Source organism: Propithecus coquereli, unplaced genomic scaffold (genome assembly GCF_000956105.1).
Source record: "Propithecus coquereli isolate 6110/MARCELLA unplaced genomic scaffold, Pcoq_1.0 Scaffold7, whole genome shotgun sequence".
Lineage (NCBI taxonomy): Eukaryota > Metazoa > Chordata > Mammalia > Primates > Indriidae > Propithecus > Propithecus coquereli.
This window is the reverse complement of record NW_012153062.1, coordinates 5,478,105-5,504,331: the sequence shown is the minus strand read 5'-3', so window position 1 is coordinate 5,504,331 and position 26,227 is coordinate 5,478,105. Positions and strand designations below refer to the sequence as shown.

The 26,227-nt window shown below is 42.3% G+C and overlaps 1 protein-coding gene and 1 pseudogene across 1 annotated transcript in view; both read right to left on the bottom strand.

The window, feature by feature from the left end:
• The window catches only part of GCLM (glutamate-cysteine ligase, modifier subunit), a 16,671-nt gene extending 15,413 nt beyond the window's left edge, over positions 1 to 1,258 (bottom strand). Inside the window, exon 1 of the mRNA XM_012661048.1 lies at positions 714 to 1,258. Within this exon, the coding sequence (XP_012516502.1) occupies positions 714 to 839 (126 nt within the window). The 5' untranslated portion in view covers positions 840 to 1,258. The remainder of the gene's footprint in view (positions 1 to 713) is intronic.
• On the bottom strand, positions 869 to 15,554 carry LOC105823756 (annotated as a pseudogene).
• Between the last annotated feature and the right edge of the window lie 10,673 nt (positions 15,555 to 26,227).

Here is a 26,227-nt window from a genome sequence, read left to right as displayed (position 1 = left end):
TACATGTGTAGGTTCACATACCAGCACCTCAGTCAAGATACAGAACTGTCCGTCACCACAGCCTCCCTCAGTACTGCCCCTTTATAGTGCACCGTGTTATTTCTGAGTAGTGTTTCACGGTACAGAAGTAGCATAATTTGTTTATCCAAAAAAAAAAAAAATTATATATATATATACACCTTACTTCAAAGCCAAATTTGAGCGTTTACTCATTTGCCTCATGGCAATAGAGAAACCAATGTAACATTCTAAAAGTTAAGCGTATTACGAATACTACTTCATCTGACTCCACCAAAGGCTAATCTCTGAAATATTCCTTTACTGGGACAAGGTGGGGGAAGGATGAAAGACGGGGAGAGGGACTGAGCGATGTACTGGCCCTCTCTGATCCGGTCCCAGGAAAAGGGACCCAATACATTCAAGAGTTATGCTATCGATGGTAAGCACTGATAGAAGCGTCACTTGGTGAGCAGTTGCCTCCGTTAAGTTTTTAAGGCACGCTGCCCCCAGCTGCAGGTCTGGACCAGAGGTGGCGCCGACACCAGCCCCAGCATCCTCCCGTGGGCAGAGCCCAGGTGAGCGCCTCGCGGACGCCCAGAGCCCTGCCACCCACCCCAGCCCGCCGGCGCTTCCGCCCCCCAGAGCCGCCCGGCCCGGCCCGCGGCCTGCCCCGGGTGCCCTGCGCCTCCGCAGGCGACGCTCGCCGCGCTCACCTCCTCGCTGTGCGTGGACGGGCACTTCTTCCGCAGGCGGCCCCAGTTCAGCAGGTTCCCGGTCTGCAGGTGCAGGGTGCGGGCCCGCGCCAGGAGCGCCCCGGCCGCGCGGCTGTCGGTGCCCATGGCAGCAGCCGCCCGAGGGGGCCAAGCGGCTACGGGGCGGGCGGGAAGGCGGCCGCCCTACAGGACTCGGTGCCCGAGGCCCGAGGGAGGCCGAGAGGCGAGCGCGAGGCTGCCGACTCCTCGCGCCTGGAGCCCGGCCTGCGCTCGGGCCCGAGGGAGGCCGGCCGGCAGCAGAGCGGCAGCCTGGGAGGGAGGCGCTGGTGGCTGCGGCTCCGGCTACCGCGGCCGCCGCGGGAGAGTTGACTCCAAACTGAGGGAGCTGTTTCCTGGAAGACAATGACTAAGCAGAAATCCGTGGCAGAGAAAGTGCTTCGTAACCGTTATTCGTCCCGCGGCGGGGCAGGGGCGGGGCGCCAAGGGGCTGCGGGACGCCGGCCCGCGGGTGACTGGCCCTCGGCCTGTGGCAGGCGTGGCGGCGGACGGCGGACGGCGGGCGGGAGCGCGGGCCGAGAAAGCGGGGCGGCGCGGGGAAGGCAGCGCACCGCAGGGCTCCCCCTGGCGGCCAGCGGACTGTTTGCCGGCCGCTGCCGCCTCGGCCTCGGCCTCGGGCCGTCTACTGGCGCTCTCTGTCTAGCTTCTCAGCCAATATCCGTCACGCTGCCGGTTTTCTCACACAACTTTTTTTTTTTTTTTTTTAATTTCAGCATATTACGAGGATACAAATGTTTAGGTTACGTATATTGCCTTTGCCCCACCCGAGTCAGAGCTTCAAGCGTGTCCATCCCCCAGAAGGTGCACACCACACCCATTAGGTGTGTATATACCCATCCCTTCCTCCCACCTCCCACCTGCCGGACACCCGATGAATGTTATTACTATATGTGCACGTAAGTGTTGATCAGTTACTACCAATTTGATGGTGAGTACATGTGGTGCTTGTTTTTCCATTCTTGTGATACTTCACTTAGTAGAGTGGGCTCCAGCTCTATCCAGGATAATACGAGAGGTGCTAGATCACCGTTGTTTTTTGTGGCTGAGTAGAACTCCGTAATATACATATACCACATTTTATTAATCCACTAATGTATTGATGGGCACTTGGGTTGTTTCCACATCTTTGCAATTGTGAATTGTCACACACTTCTTTAAAAGGACAACCAAGGCGGCTCCCAAAGCTTTGAAATACTAGCTGGTGTCAATTCTCAGAAGCGGGTGTTAATGCATAAGTGCCCCCTTCTTTTTTCACTTTGCTACCTTCAAGGACCTTCCCCTAATCTGCTAGTTTTTCTTCATGACCCTGAATTAAAGGTCTCTTGATTTACATAAGTTGCTGGTAGTGTGTGATGTCAAAGAATAAGACTTAATCTTTGCCCTTGAGAAGCTTAAACTCTGATTCCAGAGACAAGGCGCATGAAACATTAAGTAGCAATATAAGAATATCATAAGGTAGTTAGTTTCCTGATGAGTTCAGGTTAAAAAGGACACAAGTCGGTGAGATCAGAAAAGGCTTTATCACCTACCCCCTTTGAGGTGGCTGTGATTCTTTACCCCTATTAAATTTCACATGTGGTACACTTGATATGAACATCAAATTGAACATTTATTGAGCTTTTGTCAGGAATCCTTCACTTTTGTTAGAGGGAATCAGAGGTGTTAAAAGGCAAAATGGGATTCTCATTACAAGGGGGACAAAAGCTATTGAAAAGAGAGATGAACTCCAGTTGGTAAACTGGTCAGAATTAGGCAATGGTTGGAAAAGAAGATCCTTCTTGGAGGTTAAAAATTGAGCCTGGTGTTGAGTAAATATTTGTTGGCTGAATAAATGATGATAAGAATTCATTGAAGAGAAGAGTAATCCTAGAGGCAAGAACAAACATGGGGTACTTTAATTAATGTAAACATTTGATTTTAATGCCAGATTTGCTGTGGCAACATTTTTTGACTTTTTGTATATTCTCTAATACCATGCAAATAATACTTGGTTAAAGATTAGAGGTTACATCTGCTAAACCATTAGACCTGCCTCTTTGCTAGGAATTTCTATAACATATTGGTCAAGAATGTTGGTGCCAACATCAATCAGTATGACTTACAAACCTGACTCTACCAGGTACTGGCTATTTTATCTTAGACAAGTCTCTCCATATTTCACTTTCTCCAAACCAGGAAGATGGTAGTTTGAACCATATAAAACTGCTGATAATTGACCATTTTAAATCTACAGAAATGGAAAGTCCCCGTGGTTCCACCTGATTTATCACACTGGGTGGATGTGAGGAGCTGTGAGAGAAGGCATGAAAAGCCCTTAATACAGTATATAGTAAATGCTTAGTGAGAACTCCTGTTACTAATGCCTCTACTAATGTCTAATAATGAGTTAGCTAGTACAGTTTTTGTCAGGCTCCCAACTGTAAATAGAGAACTAAAGCTTAAGTCTTATAGTATAGCTGGAGATCATTTAATGTTACCTCCATGTAGGGTTGCTAGTCAACTAATAACTCCTGTGGGAATAGCAGATTATAGTAGCTGTTGCAAAATACACGGGTGCCAATGTCTATCCCTACTGTAAATATATAGAGGGCTCATACAATAAAGCCTAGGAAAGCCAATTGATATTATGGCTCATACTATTCCTGTGTAACTGAATGGTTCTTTTTTCCCAGAATAATAAGTTACAATATGTGAGACTGAGTAAATATTGGTATAAAATTGGGTCTCTTCCTCCAGTGGGATCAAAAACAGTGATATTAAGGCTAAAGTTGGTTAATAGTATGGAAATGTTGGCCGCTAGTACTGGGGAAGACAGTAATAAAAGTACAGCTGTGATTAATACTGATCAGACAAATAGTGATGTCTGGTATTGGGATTATTGCTGGAAGTTTTATGTTAATGATTGTTGTAATAAAATTAATAGCTCTTAAAATGGATGAGACACCTGCCTAGTGTAATGTGAAAATGGTAAAATCTCTGGTGGCTCCCGCATGTGCTAGATTTCCAGCTAAAGGTGAGTGCACTGCTCATCCTGTACCAGCGCCAGCTTTTCCTATTGAGGAGGCAAGCAGATGATGATGGGAGAAGTCGGAAGCTTACATTGTTCGTTCAGGGAAATGCTGTATCTGGGGCCCCAGACATTAAGTGGACTAATCGGTTACCAAACCCTCCAATCATAATAGGTGTAATGATAAAAAAGATTATCACCAATGCTTAGGCAGTGATGATGACATTGTAAATTTAATCATCACCTAACAGGGCCCCTGGTTGACTCAATTCAGCCTGAATTAAAAGACTTAGGGCAGTTCCTACTATTCCGGCTCAAGCACCCGAATAGTAAACGCAGTGTGCCAATATCTTTGTGGTTTTTTGAGAATAATAAATGATTAATGAACATAGAAGGATAAAATGGCTGAGTAAGCTTTAGACTGTAAATCTAAAGACAGAGGTTGAACCCTCTTTTTACCAAGTTTCCAGGTGAATATTCAAATTGAATTGAAAATTCAAAGGGGCCGCTTTAGTTCTGCCAGGGCTGCTTCTACTTTCTTTTTCCCTCAAGGCAGTGGGAGAAGTAGATTAGTTGATTAGGGTATTTAGCTGTTAACTAAATTTCCATGGGATCAGACACCATCCAGTCTATTAAGGATTTAGCTTAATTAACATGTTTGGTTTGCATTCAATTGATGTAAGATAGGGACCTATAGTCCTTATTTTTCAGAAATTAAGTATTAGGGTACTTGCTTAGGGCTTTGAAGGCTCTTGGTCTGTCTAACCCAAATTCCTAATCCAATGTGGAGAATATTGGTGCAAGTGGGAGGGAAAAGGTCGATAGTATAACAAATGATGAAAGAAAGAATGTTTTATATTTTCAAATTGCGTCTGTCTCTATGTTGTTGGTTATTGAGAATATTGTTAATGATATAGAATAAATTAATCGTATATAAAATATAAGTTGAATAATGCTATGATAGCTATAAATATTGGTATAATAATGCTGTTGTTTTTTGTTAATTCTTGAATAATGATTCATTTGGGTAAAAATTCTGTAAGTGGGATTGTAACCCTAAAGCTAATAGGGTTACAAGGATTGTGGACCTTATTAGTGGTAATTTATTCTATGTATGTGGTAATGATAGTGTTGTGATAGTTGTATTTAAATTGAATATTATAAATGCAGTAATCATTACTATAATATCAATTATTGGATTTGAGATTATTGTAAAAGGCTTGTAGATAAGGATGGCTATGATTCATTCTATATGTACAATTGATGAATATAGGCTAGGATTTTTCATAGTTGTGTCTGATTTAATCCTCATCCTCCTGTAAGAATTAATCTTATAGTGATAGTTAATATTATATTTAGGTCAACTGATGCTACTTGAATAGGATTGAAATTGGTGCCAGTTTTTGTCATGTTGATAGAATTATGCCTGATATTAGTGAGATCCTTGTGTTCCTTCTAGGAGTCAGAAATGGAATGGAGAAAGTCCACATTTTATATTAATAATTAGTGCCATAGCAATTATTAGGGATGCTATTTGGGGATTTTTATGATTATTCACTACCAGCATTATAATATATTAATAATGATAGCTGTTATTAAGAGTGTAGATGCAGTGTCTTGTATTAAGAAATGCTTAGTAGCTGGTTTTGTGAATCATGGGTTTTCTTTTATTACAGTGGGAGGAATGGTTGGTATACTTTCTTTATTCATCCACAAGAAGCAACTTCTCATTTGTTCAAGTTTTATCATGAGATTGCAGCAATTCAGTCACATCTTCAGGTTCTACTTTTAATTCTAGTTCTCTTGCTATTTTCATATCTACAGATACTTCCTCCACCGAAGTCTTGAACCCCTCAAAGTCATCCATGAGGATTGAAATCAACTTCTTCCAAACACCTGTTAATGTTGATATTTTGACCTTCTGTGAATCATGAATGTTCTTGATGCCATCTAGGATGGTGAATCCTTTCCAGAAGGTTTTCAGTGTACTTTGCCCTGATCCATCAGAGGAATCACTGCCTATGGCACCTATAGCCTTACAAAATGTACCTCTTAAATAATAATATTTGAAAGTCAAAATTTCTCCTTAATCCATGGGCTGCAGAATGGATGTTGTGTTAGCAGGCATGAAACAACATTAATTTCCTTGCACATCTCCATCAGAGCTCTTGGGGACTAGGTGAATTGTCAGTGAACAGTAATATTGAAAGAAATCTTTTTTTCTGAGCAGAAGGTCTCAATAGCAGGCTTAAAATTTTCAGTAAACCATGCTGTCATCCAGATTTTGTTGTTCCATTTATAGAGCACAGACAAAGTAGATATAGCATAATTCTTTAGGGCCCTAGGATTTTCAGAATGGTAAATGAGCAATGGCTTCACCTTAAAGTTACCACCTAACAAGAGAATCAGCCTGTCCTTTGAAGCTTTAAAGCTAAGCATTTACTTGTCCTCTCCAGCTATGAAAGTCCTAGATGACATCCTCTTCCAATAAAAGGCTGTTTTGTCTACATTGAAAATCTTTTGTTTAGTGTAGCCGCCTTCATCAATTATCTTAGCTGGATCTCGATAACTTGCCGCAGCTTCTACATCAGCACTTGCTGCTTCGCCTTGCACTTTTATGTCATGGAGATGGCTTCTTTCCTTAAACTTCATCAACCAATCTCTGCTGGCTTCCAACTTTTCTTCTGCAGCTTACTCACCTCTCTCAGCCTTCATAGAATTGGAGAGAGTTAGGGTCTTGCTCTGCATTAGGCTTTCACTCGAGGGAATGTTGTGGCTGATTTGATCTTCTATCCAGACCACTCAAACTTTCTCCATATCAGCAATAGGGCTGTTTCCCTTTCTCATCATTTGTGTGTTCGCTGAGGTAGCACTTTTAATTTCCTTCAAGAATTTTTCCCTTGCATTCACAACTTGGCTGTTTAGTGGAAGAGGCCTAGCTTTTGGCCTTTCTTGGCTTTTGATGTGTCTTCCTCATTAAGCTTAATCATTTCCAGCTTTTGATGTAAAGTGAATGATATATGACTCTTGCTTTCATCTGAGCACTTAGAGGCCATTGCAGGGTTATTAATTGGCCTTATTTCAATATGGTTGTATCTCAGGTAATAGGGAGGCTCAAGGAAAGGGAGAGAGACAGGAGAATGGCTGGTCAATGGAGCAGTCAATAAATACACTGTATTTATTGATTAAGTTCACCATCTTATATGGGAACGTTTCATGGCATCCCAAAACAAATATAATAGTAATATCAAAGATCACTGATCACTGATCACCATAACAGATGTAATAATAATGAAAAAGTTTGAAGTATTTTGAGAATTACCAAAATGTGACAGAGACACAAAGTGAACACATGCTGTTGGAAAAATGGTGCCAGTAGACTCCCTTGACTCAGAGTTGCCACAAACCTAATCAAAAGATCTGAATTCCAAAATGCTTCAAAATCTGAAACTTTCTGAGCACTGACATGATGCTCAAAGGAAATGCTCATTGGAACATTTTAGATTTCAGATTTTTGGATTAGGGATGCTCAACTGGTAAGTATGCAAATATTCTAAAATCTGGAAAAATCTGAAATCCAGAACACGTCTGGTCCCAAGCATTTAGGATAAGGGGGACTCAATCTGTAGTAGCCACTGTGTGACCTTGCCTGCCCTGTCCCGCTGTGTATTCAACAGGATAATCCGCTTCCTCTCGTGCACCATCTACTTTCCGTCAGCCACCCCCTCCACATCAGTAAGTGTAGCTTTCATACCATCTGGCCTGCTGTAGTGGAAAGGTCATTGAATTTGGAGTAAATAGACCTAGGAACTCATCCTGACTCTGCTGGCAACTAGGTGTATGACCTTGGGCAAGTCATGTATTGTTTTTCTCAGCCTCAGGTTTTCCATCTGTAAAACAGAGGGGGAGTTGTTAGACTAAAATTAGTGGTTTTAGATATGCTCTTGTTACCAAAAACTCGACACTTGTCCATGAGGCCAAAGAAGAACAAGGACAAGTGGTTTGAGGAGAAAGGAAAGAGAGTTTACCTTGCCGGCAAGGGAGGAAATATGGTAGATCTTCTTGTCTCAAAATCCCAAATTTCCTGAACATTTGCAGAAATACAGAGCTTTTAAAAGATGAGTTCCCAGCTTCAGGCAATTACAGTTGATAATTCTGGTCATCCCATCTCCACTGAAGACAGTCTTGTAACCTCTGCCCAGAATCTCCCTTTACCAGGTCCGGCTCAGCCATCTCTTGTTGCACAAATAAACAAAAGACTTTTACCCTGCCCCTCCCAACCACTGGCCTGAGGCAGGGATACAGGCTTTAGGGACAGAAAATATTTTTGCCATTTTTTCCAGGCCATTCCCTCTGTTACACTCTGGAGTTAAGAGGCAACAGGTGGAATTGGATCTGGACCTTGCCTTTAACCAGAGCAGTTCTGTCTTGGTGTGTTTTGTTTGTTTACACATCTTGGTAATATTTAGTTTGAACAAAGGGTGCCTCAGTTAAAACCTGTTTGAAAATCCCTGACTTAGATGAATTATAGAATCCTTTTCCTCCTATTATCTCAGGAACCACAGTTCCTCATTTGTTAATAAGAAAAAGGCTTTGCTGGTCTTCTGAAAAGGAATATTACCTGCTGGGAAAATTTCTCTCCCTTTAGTTTTCTCAAAATCAAAATGTAATCATAGGTCCAGTTGGTTCTCCACACTGACTTGATGTGTACGATCCTGGCTTGTTTGTATTTTTATTGTCTTTTTAACCTTTGCTCATTCAGTTCATGCTGAGATTTGCTAGCTAATTATAAAACACAGCTCTGGGGGATGCCATCTTGGAAATCAGCTGCTGGTCCAAGAGGTCGGAGGCAGGTCCAAACATGCCTTTTGCAAGTTGAGTGGGAAGAGCAGTGCTGGGCATTGGCAGGATTCATTTGAACACCCACCATTTAGAAAGCATTTGTTTAAAAAGAAAATTAGGATGCAAAGTAAAATTCAGTGCATTTGAGTATAAAAGAAAAAAAAGCATTTATTGGGTACCTACCACATGTGATGTGCTGCGGTAGGGAGTAAAAAACTGTCCCAGCAGTGGCTTTGGAGTTGGAGGTGGCCTTGTCACCGACCACATACAGCAGACACAAACACAGTGAAGTTGGATAAGGGCTGAAGTTACTAATCTAGTGTTTATGTCCCTCGGTTATTGGGAGGATCCCTTCTGGGCTACAGAATAGATGTATCATGTCTTCTCTGGAGTCTGTGGATCAGAAATCTTAGAAACAATTAAATTAACTTAGAATTTGAAGGTTCCTAAATGTTTGTTTCCTATTGAAAATAAAAAGAGAACTTGTGAGCCATTTGACCTTCCTTGTATAACCTTCAAAGATAAATTTATTTCAGACCTGCTTTTTGTGACCTAACTCTGAATTTTGTACATTAACAGTTCAATGGATAGAAGATACATTGCAAATTCTGTAATAATTGTTATTAGTAACGGATTTGCTGTTTTATTTTTTAAAATGAAACAAATCCATTTTGTTTTATTTCTTAAAATGAAACAAACTCTCCAAAGAAAGCGTGGACCCTTGCCTCTATGCTTTCGCATGTGCTGTTCACTCAATCTGGAACGTTCTTCTCCCTGTCCTCATATCCCCTTCCTGTAGTGGTTTTTTGTTTTTGTTTTTGTTTTATTTTATTTGTGTTTTTAGTTAACCAATGATTTTGTTGCTGGAGTACATAGACAAACTGATGCATCCGGGGCAGAGGCTGTGGATGACTCATACTGCCAACTGGGAGGGAGAACTCGCTTGGTCTTCTAATACTGACCCAGTCGGTGAATTTCAGCTGTCTATCAGAATCAGATGGAATTTAGCACACTTATCCTTCCCGTTCCTTTCAAGATGCTTTCAAACAGCAATTGCTTTCTTAATTAAATGGTAAAGATCCTTAGGAAGATCAGGAGTAAGTCCTTCGGACTTAAGGACTCTCGAGATTTTATTGCCTAACACAAAATGTACTTGTGCAACACATGGGAGTCCCTCAGGATCACGCGGATTTGAAGGAGTGGCGCCCTCGTGGCCAGTTTGTAAATCTGCTCCTTCACGTCATCAGGCATCAACTTCAGCCAAGTGAGGAGGGCATTATGGTGATAGGGTAGAGCCGACTGGGATAGGCCCTTTCCCGGAGTGTGTGTGCAACCCTTGATGGCGGTGGTCAGGCAGCAAAAAGCCCCTTCCTGTGGTTAACTGACTTAAAGTCCCTGTCTAGGGTGTGAATCCTTTGGGAAGCCCTTCCAAGTCTGACTTCTGCACCCCTCTTGTGTTCTCCTAAAACATCTTGTACTTACCCTTGCTATAGGGAACACTTATACTTTATTGCTGCAGTCCCCAACCCCCGGGCCACAGACCAGTACTGGTCCATGGCCTGTTAAGAACCAGGCCCCGCAGCAGGAGGTGAACAGCAGGGAAGCAAGGGAAGCAAGGGAAGCTTCATCTGTGTTTACAGCCACTCCCCATCACTTGCATCACCGCCCGAGCTCCACCTCCTGTCAGATCAGCAGCGGCATTAGATTCTGCATTATGGTGAGTTGTATAATTATTTTACTATATATTATAGTGTAATAGTAATAGAAATAAAGTGCACAATAAATGTAATGCGCTTGAATCATTCCAAAATCCTTCCCCCCCACCCCCAGTCCATGGAAAAATTTTCTTCCATGAAACCGGTCCCTGATGCCAAAAAGTTGGGGACCTTTTTGCTGCTTTATTGTATCGGTCTGTTTCATTATCGAAACAGTCTGTTGTACTACCTGATGCATAGGGCTTAGTGAGTACTAACCATAGACACACTTTACATATATGTATTCACTTAATCTCATTGCTATGAGGTAGGTACTGTTATCATCACCATTACACAGAGGGACAACTAGGATACACAAAAGTTAAGTGACTTGCCTAGGGTCACGTAGCTAGCATGTGGTAGCTATCCATGTAGTGTAGCTCCAGGGTCTGTATTCCTAAGTATCCTGCTATTTCCAATACCAGGACAGTCTTGCTGACAGTGTATCTCAGGCCTAACAATTTGCTTGGCACTTAGAAGACAGTAATGCGTACTTTGAAGAGTAGACGAAGCATGATCCTCACCTCCAAGAACTTTCTGCATGGTGGCCTGGTCATAGAGAACTGATACAAGGTTAGAGGCAGAGACTACAGGAGAGGCATAGACCTAGGGCTGAGGGCCTGGGAGGAGGGAGAGACATATGCTGTGTAGGTCCCCGGTGGGCTCAACATTCCCCGCTAAGGAGCTGGTGTCTCAGCCAGACAGTGACCACCCTCTCTGGTTGTGTCAGGACAACCTGGAATATCTCTTGTTCTGAATCTTGAATAAGATGACCTCAATTTTAAGAGAAATATTACATATTTGATTTTGTAGAAGAAGCCTATTAAAAACAAAAACAAAATTTTTCCCTCAATGCCAAAGAGTGAGGAAATTAAACTTGCAATGTCATCTGAACAGTGGAATTTCCGAAGCACAGAGAAAGAGAAACTTATTTTTTAAAAGGATTTTGAGTCTAAAGAGCTTGTGTAGAGGAAGCTATCATGAACCGCCCCAGTGCACAATGCCCCAGGTACGAAGACGGACACAACAGAGTGTCTGCAGAGGTTGGCTGAGGAGAGCCGCAGGGGAAGACCGCTGCCTGTCCTGCCGCTGTGTCTTCCAGAGTGCTGGCGATGAGACGTTTGTGAGAGCTGCTAGCATTCACAGGTGTCTTCAACAGCACTCCTGCATACATGTTCAGATGGGCTTTCGTTTACAGATTACATACCTCTGACAGGGACGTCAGAGCATTTTGCTGTACCGAAGTCTGTGCTTGGTCTTGCCCCGCTTCCTAAACACGCCAGACTCCTTCCCTGCACACGGGTCCCTTGCCTTTTCTCCTTCCCCTGGACCTTCCAAATCCTTCTACCTCTCCCACTGAACCTCCCTAAGTAACTCCATTGCTCACCAATCTCCCAATTTTTGGAAATGCTATGTTTGTAATTTCCAAATTTCTTTACTGGTAAAGGCAGTATTATATGAGACCCTCTGACATCAGATTGTGGGGTTTAAGACCTGCTTCTGCCAATTTCCTGGGTATGACACTTAACCTCTCTGAGCCATCAGTTTCCCGTATGTAAAGAGGACACGAATAATAGTCTTTGCTCTTTGGGGTTTTTATAAGGATTAACTGAAGAAATACACGTAAATTAGTTGACACAGTGTCAGGTGCACATTTAGCCCTCATGGGCCAATCCTGTAGAACAGGGCCCCTGATCCCCCCTCCTTGCTTCTGGGTCCTGGTGGTGTCCCAGCAGTGGCTTTGGAGTTGGAGGTGGCCTTGTCACCCACCACATACAGCAGACACAAACACAGTGAAGTTGGATAAGGGCTGAAGTTACTAATCTAGTGTTTATGTCCCTCGGTTATTGGGAGGATCCCTTCTGGGCTACAGAATAGAATATGCTAGAGCAGCTTAATCACTGGCTTATTTATTAACCGAGTCAGGAAGAGTTTGGCTGAGGACGCTAATTTACCTTCGGGGCGTTAACCTTTATTCACCCTATTGCCTGCCTCGTCTTGATCCTTTAGTTTTTTTTTTTTTAAATTCAAGAGACTGAGGCCAACCCAAACAGAACAGAAAGGTTCATTGGCCCAGAGCTGGCAGGGGCACCTGAGAACCCACCTCTCCATCTAGGTGCCTTCTATTCTCATGTGTCCTAAGGGTGCCCCAGCTTCCTGGTACTTACTCCTCCCCAAAGCAGGCTGCAGGAATTATTTTTGTATGAGATTAAAAAGTACCTATTCTGAGTTCTCACTATGCGTAAGCAAAATCTCACTGAGGCAGAGATATCTCAGGCCCAGAGTGAGTCACTTGAGTTTCTGCTGCCTGATCTCCCACCTTATGCTGCCGGGGCAGGAAGAAACAGCAGATCTGAGCTGTGGGGATTCTTCGACTTTGTGTCTGCCACTGTGGTCAGGGGCAGGCCAGTCTTTGCAAGGGGATTTTTGTTTTTACAATTCTTGAGTTCTCAGTTGTTTAATCATAAAGTAGCTGGAACAATGGAGTGGTGGTGGGGTGACATGAAAAGACATAAATTCTGGACTGTGGGATCAGGATTTGGTCTTGCTATAAGCCCAGTGACAATGGGTCATGGAGAAATTCTTTAAAAAATATAAGCTCCTTTGCTCTGATTTTTCCAGGCTGTTAACAGTCGCTAGGCAAGCACTGTGCTGTGTGTTTGACAGGCATTGTTTTCTTTTGTTCTCATAACAACCCTTCAAGGTGGGCAGATGCAAAACTGAGCTGCAGAGAAGTTGATAACTGGCCCAAAGTCAAATAATCAGAAAGTGGCAGAGTTGGAACTTGAACCCAGGTCTGATGCCAAAGGTTGTACATTTAATAGAATAGAGGGAAAATACCAACAAACCCTCCCTGTTTCCTCTAGCTCAGTGAACGCAGTTGGAATAGATATGCTCCCTTCTTCCTTGTAACACAGTTGGCAGCCTCTCAACTCCAGCATCTTAGGAAGGGGGCATGGATTTGCTTCCAGTATAGAAGTCTCTGGGAGGGAGACTGAGGCTAGTGACACAGCCCAGTGCCATAGGGCTGGTTATTGCCTGGTCTTGGCAAAAGTAAGGTCCAAGCAAGATCTGTACTGTGGGAAACAAGTTGTGGGGAAGCATACGTCCTTCCTGTCAAAGGAAAGGTACCTGCTCAGTCTAGATTTGATTGTAAAAAGCACCAAACACAAGGGCCTTCATGAGATTTTTGCCCTGTGACCCAGAATGTGAATGTTTGATGCAAGGAGAGTTTGTTTTAGGCAGGATGATTTGGATTGGGCTGTCTCCAGGGCTGAGGTCAAGGTTGGGTGTAGCCCGGCCTATTTGCTTTTCAGAGAGGCCAGCTGCTCTCCTACTTCCCCTCCCAGGACCTCAGCCAGCACAAAACCCAGCCCTTTACTTTACAGGCTCTGGGGACATTCAGGCCTGAGAGCAGACAGGATTTGCCCAAAGTCACAGTGGTTTGGTGAGGTGTCAGAGCTAGAACTCCCACCCCCTGGTGCACTTTCCCCTGCCCTGCCAGGCCTCATAACTCCTACTTGTTCCTGGTACATCGACACATTCAGAACTTTGGGTGGGGATCTGCAGTCTTGGTGACATTTTAGTAAGTGCAGCTATTTGTTTTGCCACCATCTTGCCCCCAGGAACTGTGTGGAGCTTCCGGGAGAGCAAGTGAGAGCACAGCCTGCAGATGGTCCGTGCCTGACTTGAGGGCGCCTGAAGGTTAGGCCAGGCCAGCAGGTTACTCATTCAGCAAATGTTCATGGAGCCTTTTGCCCAGAACCAGAGGGAACTGTAGTAAAAACTGTAGCCTTTGACAGCAAAAATGCTGACAGTCTGGTGGGACTATGGACACGTAATCAGGCAACCATTCTTTAAAGCGATACTGTTTCTGCAGACGACCCCAGGGTGTTCCGGAAGCCAAGCTGATGGCATCTAACCCCGGGGGTGCTCAGGGAGGACCCTTTGCAGGGGGCAATGAAGCTGGGAAGCAGAGAATGAGCCAAAGGGCCAGTGTAGATTGAGGGGTTCCGGATTAGAGAGCTGACAGTTTGGGGACCACACCTACTTTAGTGCCTGGTGTAAGAGACAAAAGAGGGATGACATGATACTGAAGAGGAAGTCAGTGCCAGGACACGTAGGTCTCAATGGAAACTTCGGACATTGTCATGGGAGCAGTGTGGTGAGACCTCGGCTCCATCTCTCACCTGCAACTTAAGTACATGTGAGAGAGAAACCCTTTCCATCCCATGGTGCCTGCCCACAAAAGAAGGTGTTTTTCTAAGAGCTCCGTAGGCAGAGCAAGTTCAGGGACTTTATGCCGGAGATGATAGCTAACCCTGGCACTCCTCGCTGGCCCACCAAGCCAGCTTTTGCCCTTGGACATGATTTGGTTCCAGAAATGGAGCTAGGGAAGCTCCCATGCATCTTGCTGCTTTGTGCTTTGTTCCCTGCCACAGGTCTTGACAGGCACTAGATGACATCATTGTGCACTCAGTCACCAGCCACGCTGCAGACAAGGGCTCAATCCTTGAAAGCTGATGCTGTATCCTGTGTACTTTTTTTTTTAATGGGATTATCTTCTTGTAAGTTATTATTATATAAGTAATATATGTTCCTTATAAAAAAATGAAACATCCCAGAAGAGTATACAACAGAAAGTGGAATTTCCTGCCTCCCCTCACAATCCCATTCCCCTTTCCCTCAAAACCATTATTCTTCCAGACTTTAAAAGAAATGCACATGTATGTCCAGACATTTCCTGTTGCAATATCTTTCACCCAAGTAAAAACAAGCCCTCAGGACCCTCCAGTTCTTTCTGGAAGTCCCCCAAAGGGTGCCTTCTGGGCATCCATAAGCCTGTCTTTGGTTATAGCTTCATACGGCAACTTTTCTGCTTCTCTTCTCCCGTGTCTGCTCCCACTCTGTGTGTCTGCTGCTCACGGAAGCTTGGGGAAGTTCGTGGGAGCCAAACACCAAAGTCCCTGCCATAGGTGCTGTCTCCAGGTGTCTCCTAGGTCTCCAGTCCTTGGTTGGCAGAGTTGGATGGTGGGATCTGGGCAGAGGTGGGGAGAGGGCCAGCTGCTCATTGTGTGCAGTGCCCTTTGTCATCTGGGCCCCCCAGTCTGCTCTGCTCAGATCCTGGATCTCATGAGGTCTGTACTGAGTGGTCCCCATCAGCCTCTGCTGGTAACGCATCTTGTAGGCAGCCTCAGAAGCCGGGCTCGGGGGATGGGGAGCTGCCCTCCCTCCTCCCTGGATTCTTTCCCCTTCTCTGCTCTGCCCCCTCACACATAGAGGTCTCTTCTCTCCTGTCCTTTGTTGTCAAAGAGTTTAATTTGTAGAAGCTCTTATGTATTATGAGCATGAACCTTTTATTTATTTGTATTGAAGATACTCATGTCAGTTTATCTTTGACATTGTAGTGATATTTTTTTGTTCTTAAAAAATTTCAAAATTCTACTTAGTCAGATCTACCTAATTTTTCATTTATGACCTCTGTGTTTTGTGCTCTTTGTAGAAAGATCTCTTCTTCCCCACGATTACAATGATATTCTATTCCAGTAATGTAGGAGTTTTATATTTAAGTTAAACTCTTTCATCTGTCTGGAATTTGTTTTTGTGAGTGTCCTGTGGTAAGTGGACTTTCTTTAAAATTCCCCGTAGAGTTAGGTGTAGAAGCTAAAAGCCAGAGAAGAGATGGACTTGGGAGCCTACGGCTGCCCCAGGGGTGGGGCCTGGGGACAGTAAAGGGGATGGGAAGGCTCCTTGGCCGAAAACACAGATGACTGTGCTCTTGGCCAGCTTGGAGGCCCATCTGCTTTCTGCTTAGAATGACCCTCAAACCATGTGTTTTTAGAGCCAGCCCTTCCCTTGTGATTTAATTCAAGCTTTGGAGGTTTGGAGAGACGTGGTCAGGGCTGCATTTTGCTGTGTGCGGGGACAGGCTGAAGAATTCCTATGGACCATGAGGATTGAGTTTCAGAGAGGGCCAGGAATCTGCTATCCACAAGGCCCCAGACCCACCCTGGAAGGGTAGGCAAGGAACCATGCAGTTCTGAGCTGCACTGGGACCCTTGGCATCACATGGCATCCTCCATGCCTCCTGGCTACCACCAGCAATGACAGTACCTCAGTGCCTGGCACCTGTTGGGGCATCAAAAATATTTATTTATTGAGTTGTTAGAAAACCATTAGGAAGGAAGTGGGAGTGTCCAGAAAGATGATGGCCCAAACAAGAGAACTTTAATGGCAGTATGTGTAGGGGAGGTGACATCCATTCATTCATTCAGCATATGTTAGTTGAATGCCTCCTATGTGCCAGGCACTTTCCTAGGACAATAAGCATGTTGTTTTTCCAATAACAACTAATTTGATTCTCTAACATCAACTGGGTGTCCTGCAATCCCATTCAATTCTGCCACTAACAGGAGTTAATGCAGACCACACAGGTTAAGGGCTCAATCCCACAAAACTGCTCCCCCCACTTCAGCTGTAAATGGGGTCCCCAGGCTATCTGAACTTCTGCAAGTCGGCCTGGCTGACTAAAAAATCTAGGGTTCTCACAATCCCCTCCCTGCAAATTGTTGGCTAGAACAACTGACAGAACTCAGGAACTTATTATAAAGGATATAAATCAACAGCCAGATGAGGAGGTACACGGGGCGAGGCCTGTTAGGGTCCAGTGGATCAGGGTGCACTCCCAGCCCATGGAAGTGCTAAAAAAAACCTGGAAGCTCCCCAAGTCCTATTGTTTAAGGCTTTTATCTGGGGTTTCATTACATAAGCATGTTCAGTTAAATCATTGGCCATTGGTGATTACATTCAATCTCCAGCTCTCCTCCCCTCCCAGAGGTTGGGGGTGGGGCTGAAAGTTCCTGGCACCCAGCACTCATCCTGAAGCTGTTTGGGGGCCCATCACAAGTCACCTCATTAGCATAAACTCAGGTTTGGGCAAAAAGAGGTTTGTTAGGAATAACAAAAGACACTTCTATCACTAAGCAAATTCCAAGTGTTTTAGGAGCTCTGTGCCAGGAACTGGGGACAAATACTAAATATATATATTTTTTATTGTACCACAAGAAGATATTTGCTCTTGTGGAGCTTATAGTCTGGTGGGAGAAAACACCCAGTAAGAAGAGTAATAAGTTCTCTGATATGCTGGAAGGTGATAACTGCTATGGGAAAAAAAGCAGAGCAGAGTTAAAGGGTTGGGAGTACAGGTGGGCAGGGTGGCAAATGTATAGCAGTTTTAAATTTGTCTCAGGTGAGAGCTAATTTAGTTTTAGAAAGAACTCAAGTACAGTCATGCACCACATAACACTTCAGTCAACAATGGACCACTTATATGACGGTGGTCCCATAAGATTATAATGGAGCTGAAAAATTCCTATCACCTAGTGACATGGTAGCTGCGTGACGTCGTAGCGCGACACATCACTCAGGTGTTTGTGGTGATGCTGGTGTAAACAAACCTGCTCGGTCACTAGTTTAAAAGTCTAGCACATATGATTATGTACAGTGCATCATACTTGATGATAATAAATGACTGTATTACTGATTTATGTATTTATTACACTATACTTTTTAATGTTATTTTAGACTGTACTCCTCTACTTATAAAAAAATCAACTAACTATAAAACAGCCTCAGGCAGATCCTTCAGAAGGTATTCCAAAAGAAGGAATTGTTACAGGAGATGACAGCTCCACGCATGCTATTTGCCCTGAAGACCTTCCAGTGGGACAGAATGTGGAGGTGGAACACAGTGATATTGATGACCCTGACCCTGTGGAGGCCTAGGCTAGTGTGTATGTGTGTGTGTGTGTGTGTGTGTGTCTTAGTTTTTAACAAAAATGTTGAAAAAAAAAATTTAGAAATAGAAGAAAGCTTATAGAATAAGGATATAAAGAAAGAAAATATTTTTGTACAGCTGTACAATGTGTGTTTTAAGATGTTATTACAAAAGAGTGAAAAAATTTTGAAAAAGTAAAGTTTATAAAGTAAAAAAATGACAGTAAGCTGAGGTTAATTTATCATTGGAGAAAGAAAAAATTTAAAAATAAATTTAGAGTAGCTTAAGTGTACAATGTTTATAAAGTCTACAGTAGTGTACAGTAATGTCCTGGACCTTCACATTCACTCGTCATTGACTCACTGACTCACCCAGAGCAACTTCCAGACCTGCAAGCTCCATTCATGGTAAGTGCCCTATATAAGTGTAACATTTTTTTAAAATCTCTTATGCTGTATTTTTACTGTACTCTTTCTATGTTCAGATATATTTAGATACACAAATATTAACACTTACCACTGTGTTACAATTGCCTACAGTCTTCAGCACAGTAACAAGGTATACAGGTTTGTAGCCCAGGAGCTATTGCTATACTAGCCTAGGTTTATAGTAGGCTATACCATCCACGTTTGTGTAAGTACACTCTATGATGTTCCCACAATGAAATCGCCTAAGGATGCATTTCTCAGAATGTATCCCATTGTTAAGTGATGCATGACTGTGCTGTGCTTGATGCAGAATAGAATTATTAAAAGAAGGGACAGGAAGGGCAGGATAAGAAATAAAGCATATTGTTGAAAAAACTGCCTTGATTCATTATTCCTATTCTAAAAATGAGTTCTATTTTAGTTGTATAGCATCAGGCAAATACCAGCACTAACTCTGAATCAGGTTTAGAGTTAATTTGAGGCAAGATTAAAATAAAGAACTGAACAAAAATCTGGCATAGTAATATGATGTTTCGGTCACGTCATCTGCTAGGACAAGAAGAACATTAGATAGATGTCTTAGTCTGTTTGGGCTACTATAACAGGATTCCACAGACTAGGTGACTTATATAAACAACCCAAAATAATTTCTCATAGTTCTGGAAGTTGGGAAGTCCAAGATCAAGGTGCCAGCAGATTCGATGTCTGGTGAGGACCCACTTCCTGGTTCATGGACAGCTATTTTTTCACTGAGTCCTCACATGGCAGAAGGGGTTAGGGAGCTTTCCGGGAACTCTGTCATAAGGGCACTAGTCCCAGCTTGGCATTCATGACCTAATCACCTACCAAAGGCCCTACTTCCTAAAACCATCACATCAGGGATAGCTTTTTAACATACGAATTTTGGGGGAAAGACAAATGTTCAGTCTATAAGAATAGGTATGGAATAAGTCCCATTAGAAATGAGATCTGTGAGGCCAGCCCCGAAGACCTAGAATGGCCACATTTATCTTTTCTTCCCTCTTTCACAAAGCTGGGTGTTGACATTCTTGAGACACTGCACTTACTTGTTTCTGTAGGAAAAGCTTTAGACAAACCCTGAAGCTTATCAAAACATGGTACATTCCTCAGATAACTATGTTAATCTTCTTGAAGTGAATGTTATGACTAGCATCTAGAGAGCCTTTGAACTGCGAGTGACTTTAGGAGATATTTGGGCATTTACTTCAACTCCTCATTTTATACATGAAGGAACTGCCCAAAGCCAGTACAGAGGGTTCATGAGAATCAGGTCCCCTGAATTTTTTTTTTGGGGGGGGGGCAGAGTCTCACTCTGTTGACCTGCGTAGAGTGCAGTCAGGTCATCATAGCTCACTGCAACTCAAACTCGTGGGCTCAAACAATCCTCCTGCCTCAGTTTCCCAAGGAGCTGGGACTACAGGTGCCCACCACCATGCCCAGCTAATTTTTCTATTTTTTGTAGAGACAGGGTCTTGCTCTTTTCTTTCTTCTTTTCTTTCTTTTTTTTTTTTTTTGAGGAGAAGGAAAGAGAAGTTTATTAATTTGCCAGCTAATGAGGAGGTTGGCAGACTCCCATCTTAAATTACCAATGTCTTGCTTCTGAGTAGAAGTGCAAAGCTTTTAAAGGGGCTGGTTTCTGATTAATCCCATTTTCACCAAAGACAATCTTGTGACCTACACGTGGAAAATTCCCTTGAGCCATCTCCTGTGGAACAAAGGACACTCCCCTGCCCCTCCCAACCACTGGCCTGAGGCAGGAATGTAGGTTGTAGTTCTCAAAAAGGGTAGGGGCATTTTGAAGAGACAGAAAACATTTCTACTCTTTTTCAGGCCATTTTCTCTGTTACATATTCCCCACTATCAATTTTACCCTTCCATATCTATGGGAGGAGGGGCAACACAGTCATCAATCTACTTCCTGCTTAATTGTGGTGATGTTTTAGATGGGAGGTACAGATTATCAGGTGAAAAAGGGCATAAGCAATAACTACACCCATGAGGATTTACAAGGTGAAATGGACTGTCACCTTGCAGACAATGTCCGATACAGGGCTGGGTTAGAAAAGAAACATGGGACTTCTGAGTGCAGAGCTATTAGTTGTAACCTGTAGGTGATCCAAGAGACCAGCTTTTGCAAATTCGGAAATCTTGTATAGAAGTACTTGTACCAAACGAGGTTTAGGACAACATACCCAGCAATAAGACACATCAACAGAAGAGGCAATAGCCTGGGGAAATCATCACTACGGAGTTGTCTTTCTATCTTTGGTATGATGGACCCAAGGTTTCACTTCTGACAATTTTAATGAGCTGTGAATTGTTAGAGGCACTTCATAGGGTCCCTTCCACTTCTCTGCTTCCAACTGTGGCAGAGACCAAAAGAGGCAAACTCAAATACAGTGGTTAGCACCTGACCCAGTCATTTGACATATTGCTTTATTCTATTTTCTGTTACTGTGGTTTTATTGCCATACTTGCCATGGGGTGCTAGGAATGGTCTCTCATAAACTATTTTTTAGGGGGGCTTAACTTCAGTCTGCTTCTAAAGGACTATCTTTATCCAGAGGAGGGCAAGCAGCAATACCTTACCCTACTTTAGATGGGTTTTCTCCATCAATTCCAGGATGCATGTAATATTCATTCTAGGTGTAAGGCTTTGCTTACTTGCTGGGTTACCTCTGCTTCAAAAGGGGGTCCATTATCTATATGGAGGAAAGAAGATGACCTGCAGGATCATTGAGTCCATTGTGTCCAGCTTCTTGGAAAAACAGTTCGCCAGGTTCCCACTGAGTGTCCTCTCGAAAAAGTGTATGGGTGCATGCTCCCAGTGTGTATATTCATGTAGGTGGCGGTCTTGCTCTTGCTCAGGCTGTTCTTGAACTCCTGAGCTCAAAGGATCTGCCCACCTTGGCCTCTCAGAGTTCTAGGATTACAGGAGTGAGCCACTACACCCTGCCCTGGTGTTTTACTGACCATATTGTACTGTTCATATTATAATCTTATGCTTAGAATTTGGGGTTACCATTATTTTTTTGTGAATGAATATTTAGGAATGACTATTTTCTCTTTGCTGAGAATTTTACCTCTCAGGTAAGTCCTGGCAGCCATGTTTCTATCAGGTAACCATACTCCCACCATAACTGATTGGATTAGTTGGACCCATTAGATTCTCATTCTGAAATTTTTGACTGAGTCCAGGAGTTGGGAATTGAGTCATGTAAGCTTCCTAAGCTGTAGAGGGAAGGTCTTTAAATTCCTTTACTGAGGACCTGCAAGCTTTCTTGACCTATTTCTTGGATTTCATTTTTCCAATAAAACTGTTCTGTGGGTGCAGTGGCTCACACCTGTAATCCCAGTGCTTTGGGAGGCTGAGACGGGAGGATCACTTGAGGCCAGGAGTTTGAGACCAGCTTAGGCAACATAGTGAGACCCCATCTCTATAAAAATAAATAAATAAATAAATAAATACAAACATCAACAAAAAGACCACTCTTTTCTTGGTGCTCACTCTGATTGGTTTCTGTTATTTGCATTCAAGAAAACTTTAACCAAAAACCATAGAAGCCAAAGATAAAGCACATCAGTTTCTTCCAGATTTGAGTTTTTAAAAATAATACATTTTTAAAACTGTGATAAAATACACATAAAATTTACCATCTTAACCATTTTTATTTTATTTTTAAGACAGGGTCTTGCTATGTTGCCCAGGCTGAACTCGAATCCCTGGGCTCAAGCAATCCTCCCACTTCAGCCTCCTGAGTAGCTGGGACTACAGGCATGTACCACCATACCTGGCTTTAACCATTTTTAAATGCACAGTGCAGTGGTATTAAGTATATTAATATTGTATAACCATCACCACTATCCATCTCCAGAACTCTTTTCATCTTGCAAAATGAAACTGTATACCCATTAAATAATAACTTACCATTTTCCCCTCCTCATAAGCCCTGGCAACAACCACTCTGCTTTCTGTCTCTATGAATTTGACTACCCTAGATACCTCATATAAGTGGAATCATATAGTATTTATCTTTTTATGACTGGCTTATTTATAGCCCCATTCTCTCTTCTGGTTACCATTTGCATGGAATATCCTCTTCCATTCCTTCACTTTCAACCTATTTGTGTCTCTTGATTTAAAGAGAGTCTCTTGTAGATAGCATAGGGTTGTATCTTTTTTAAAAATCCATTCTGCCAATGTCTGTCTTTTGATTGAAAGTTTAATCCATTTACATTTAAAGTAATTATTGATAAGGTGGAACTTACTTGTGTCATTTTGCTATTTTGTTTTCTATAGTTTTATAGCTTTTTTTCTCCCTCATTTCCTGCATTACTTTCTTCTTTTGTGTTTAGTTGATTTTTTTTTGTTGTGAAATGTTTTAATTTCCTTTACGTTTCCTTTGGTGAGTTTTCTGTAACTACTTTCTTTACACTTAACCTGAGGATTAAATTTAACATCCTAATGTTAGAACCTCCATTGAATTTATACCAACTTAACTTCAATAACATACAAAGGCTCTGCTTCTATACAACTTTGTCCCCACCACATTTCAGTTATTGATGTTACAGAATTACATCATTATACACTGTGTGTCCAAAAACATAAACTAATAATTGTTTTTTAATGTATTAATCTCTTAAATTATGTGTAAAACAAAATGTGGAGTTATAAACCAAAGTTACAATAATATTAGCTTTTAAAATAATAATAGTTCTTTTAAAAAACATATTAATCTTTTAAATCATTTGGAATATAAGATAATGGAGTTATAAACCAAAGTTAAAATAATATTAGCTTCTATAATTGCCCAAGTGTTTACTTTTACTGAGATCTTTATTTCTTCAGATGACTTCAAGTTACTGTCCAGTATCATTTTTTTTCAACCTGAAGCACTCATTTTAACATTTCTTGAAGGGCAAATCTAGTGGTAACAAACTCCCTCAGCTTTTATCTGGAAATGTCTTAATTTCTCCCTCATTTTTGAATGACAGTTTTGCTAAATATAGGATTCTTGTTTGACAGTTTTATTTCTTTCAGTACTTTGAATATATCAGCCCACTGTCTTTGGGCCTTCAAAGTTTCTGATAAGAAACCGAATAATCTTATTGAGCCTCTGTATGTGATGAGTTGCTTCTCTCTTGCTGCCTTCAAGATTTTCTCTTTGTCTTTGGATTTTGACAGTTTGATTACAATGTGTCTTAGTGTGGGTCTTTTTGAGTTTATTATACTTAGAGTTTGTTGAGCTTCTTGGATGTTTATATTAATGTCTTTCGTCAAATTTGGGAAGTTTTTGGCCATTAATTCTTTGAATAATCTCTCTACCTCTTTCTCACTTGCTTCTGGAACTCCCACAAGGCATATGCTGATTTGCTTGATGCTATCTTATGGGTCCCATGGGCTCTGTTACTTTTCTTCCATCTTCTTTCTTTCTGTTCCTCAGACTCAATAATTTCAATTGTCCTATCTTCAAGTTCACTGATTCTTTTTTCTGTCCACTCAAATCTGTTTTTGAATCTCTCTAGTGAATCTTTAATTTCAGTTATTATACTTTTCAGCTCTAGCATTACTTCTTGGATTCTTTTTAGGTTTTCTGTCTCTTTATTGATATTTCTGTTTTGTTTATACATTGTTTTCTTGACTTTCTCCATGTCTTCTTTTAGTTCTTTGAGCATCTTTAAAATGGTTATTTTAAAATCTTTGTCTAGCAAGTCTACCATTTGGTCTTTTTCAGGAATGGTTTCTGGGTTTTTTGTTTTTGTTTTTGTTTTTTCCTTCCTCATTCCTTTGAATGAGCCATCATTTCCTGTTTCTTTGTGTGCCTTGTGGTTTTTGTTGTTGGCGACTGGACGTTTGAATCTAAGATTGTAGTAATTTTAGATATCAGATTCTAACCTTTCCCTAGGGTTAACTGGTTTTCCTTTTTGTTTTTTGATTGTTGTAGGCTGTCTCTATGCTAAGGGTCAGGCTGAGATGTAAACTTAAGGTTTTCTCAGGTTGTTGTTAAGCCTGTGCCTTTCCCTGGGCATGCATGATCATTATTTAAATTCCCCTGGTATGTGTGGTTGCTTTGAATGAACTAGACTTTAAATGTTTAGTTCCCAAAAGGGGAAAAAGAGAAAAATGAAGGAAGAGTAGAAGGAAGAAAAAGGGCACTGCATTTTAAATCTTCCAGAAGTTGCTTCAGCTGGAGGGGGAGGGACTTGCAACAGTAGGGAAGGGTTGCAGTAATGGCAGCTTGCCTGTGTGTCTATACCTCCAAGGTCAGGAGCAAGTCAGGAATCAGAACACAGATCCCCAATTTTTGGAGCTCAAAGTCGTTATTGTCCATCCTGGCTCCTGCAAGCTGCCAGGATGCTGCTCCAGGAACACTTGCATAGCTGCCTGCCCTGGGTATGGGAGATGGGTAGCTGCAATGAGCTGAAATTGACTGAAATTAGCCACAATTTAGTATCCAAGCCTTCCCCTGGAAGTTTCAAGCCTTTGAATAGACTATAGAGTTCCAAAATAGTTACACTAAACAGATTCTGTCAGTTTAATTGTTGTGTAGGTGGGGAGACAGATTCTTGGTGCTTCCTACTCTGCCATCTTCCCTGAATTCTCTCTTAAGATTTGAATTTTATTTCAGACCTTGATTTGAAAGTCATGGTTCTTTCAAGATAGCTTATTACATCATTACCATATAGGTAATGATTATACCATTAAAACATTAGGGCTATATGAAGACAGTCTGCCTGGAACTATGGAGAGATTGAGCATTCACTGTGAGGGGCTTGTCCTCAAGAGTTTATGTTCTGTTGTGTTCTGTTAGAATTGTTGACTTTGTTTTAATAATGGTTATATAAGACAGTGTGAAAAGTGCTAAAGTTGAGTGTCCAGAGGGCAAACTCTTTTCAGAAGCAACCTCGGCTTTGCCTGAGGTTTCTTTGCCTATAAAGTAGGGAAAATACCTTCATCGTAATGTAAGGAAGAGTAAATTGTAGTAAACGAAAGGAAATGAAATAAAATAAAATAAGATAATATCTGGGTGTTGAGAGACAAACCTGAATTCGAATCCCAGCCCTGCCTCTCATTACCTGTGTGAGGTTGGCAGACCACTTCACCTCCTGGAGCTTGGGTGGCCTCATCTAAAAAGTGAGAGTAAGAATAACTGCTTCATAGGATTATTTTGAAAGCTTCTGGTTTATAATAGGAACCTGAAAAATGTTATTGTTCCTTCCATTCCTGTTATGTCTTTTAAGCCTTCTCCGTTTACCATGAGTAGGTTACAGAGTTACAGCCTTTACAACATAATTATTACATCCTGGGGCATTTGGAGTTTATAAACTGAGATGACAATTTGAAAATAGGAAATAGGAAGGCCTCAATTGACCCATCTGAACTGCAGTATCTGAGAGGAACCAACCAGGTACACATAAAGCCCTTTGTGTGGCTAAGATGAAGAACAGCCCAACTGTGCGTGTGTGCTTGCGTGTTTGTGTGTGTGTGGGTGTGTGTGTGTGTGTGTGAGAGAGAGAGAGAGAGAGAGAGAGAGAGAATATTGATCTCCTGAATCTCACTGTGACCATTTGGTGTCTAAAAACTCATGCTATGGTTCTGAGTGGGGTCCCCAAGCTAAGAGCACTTG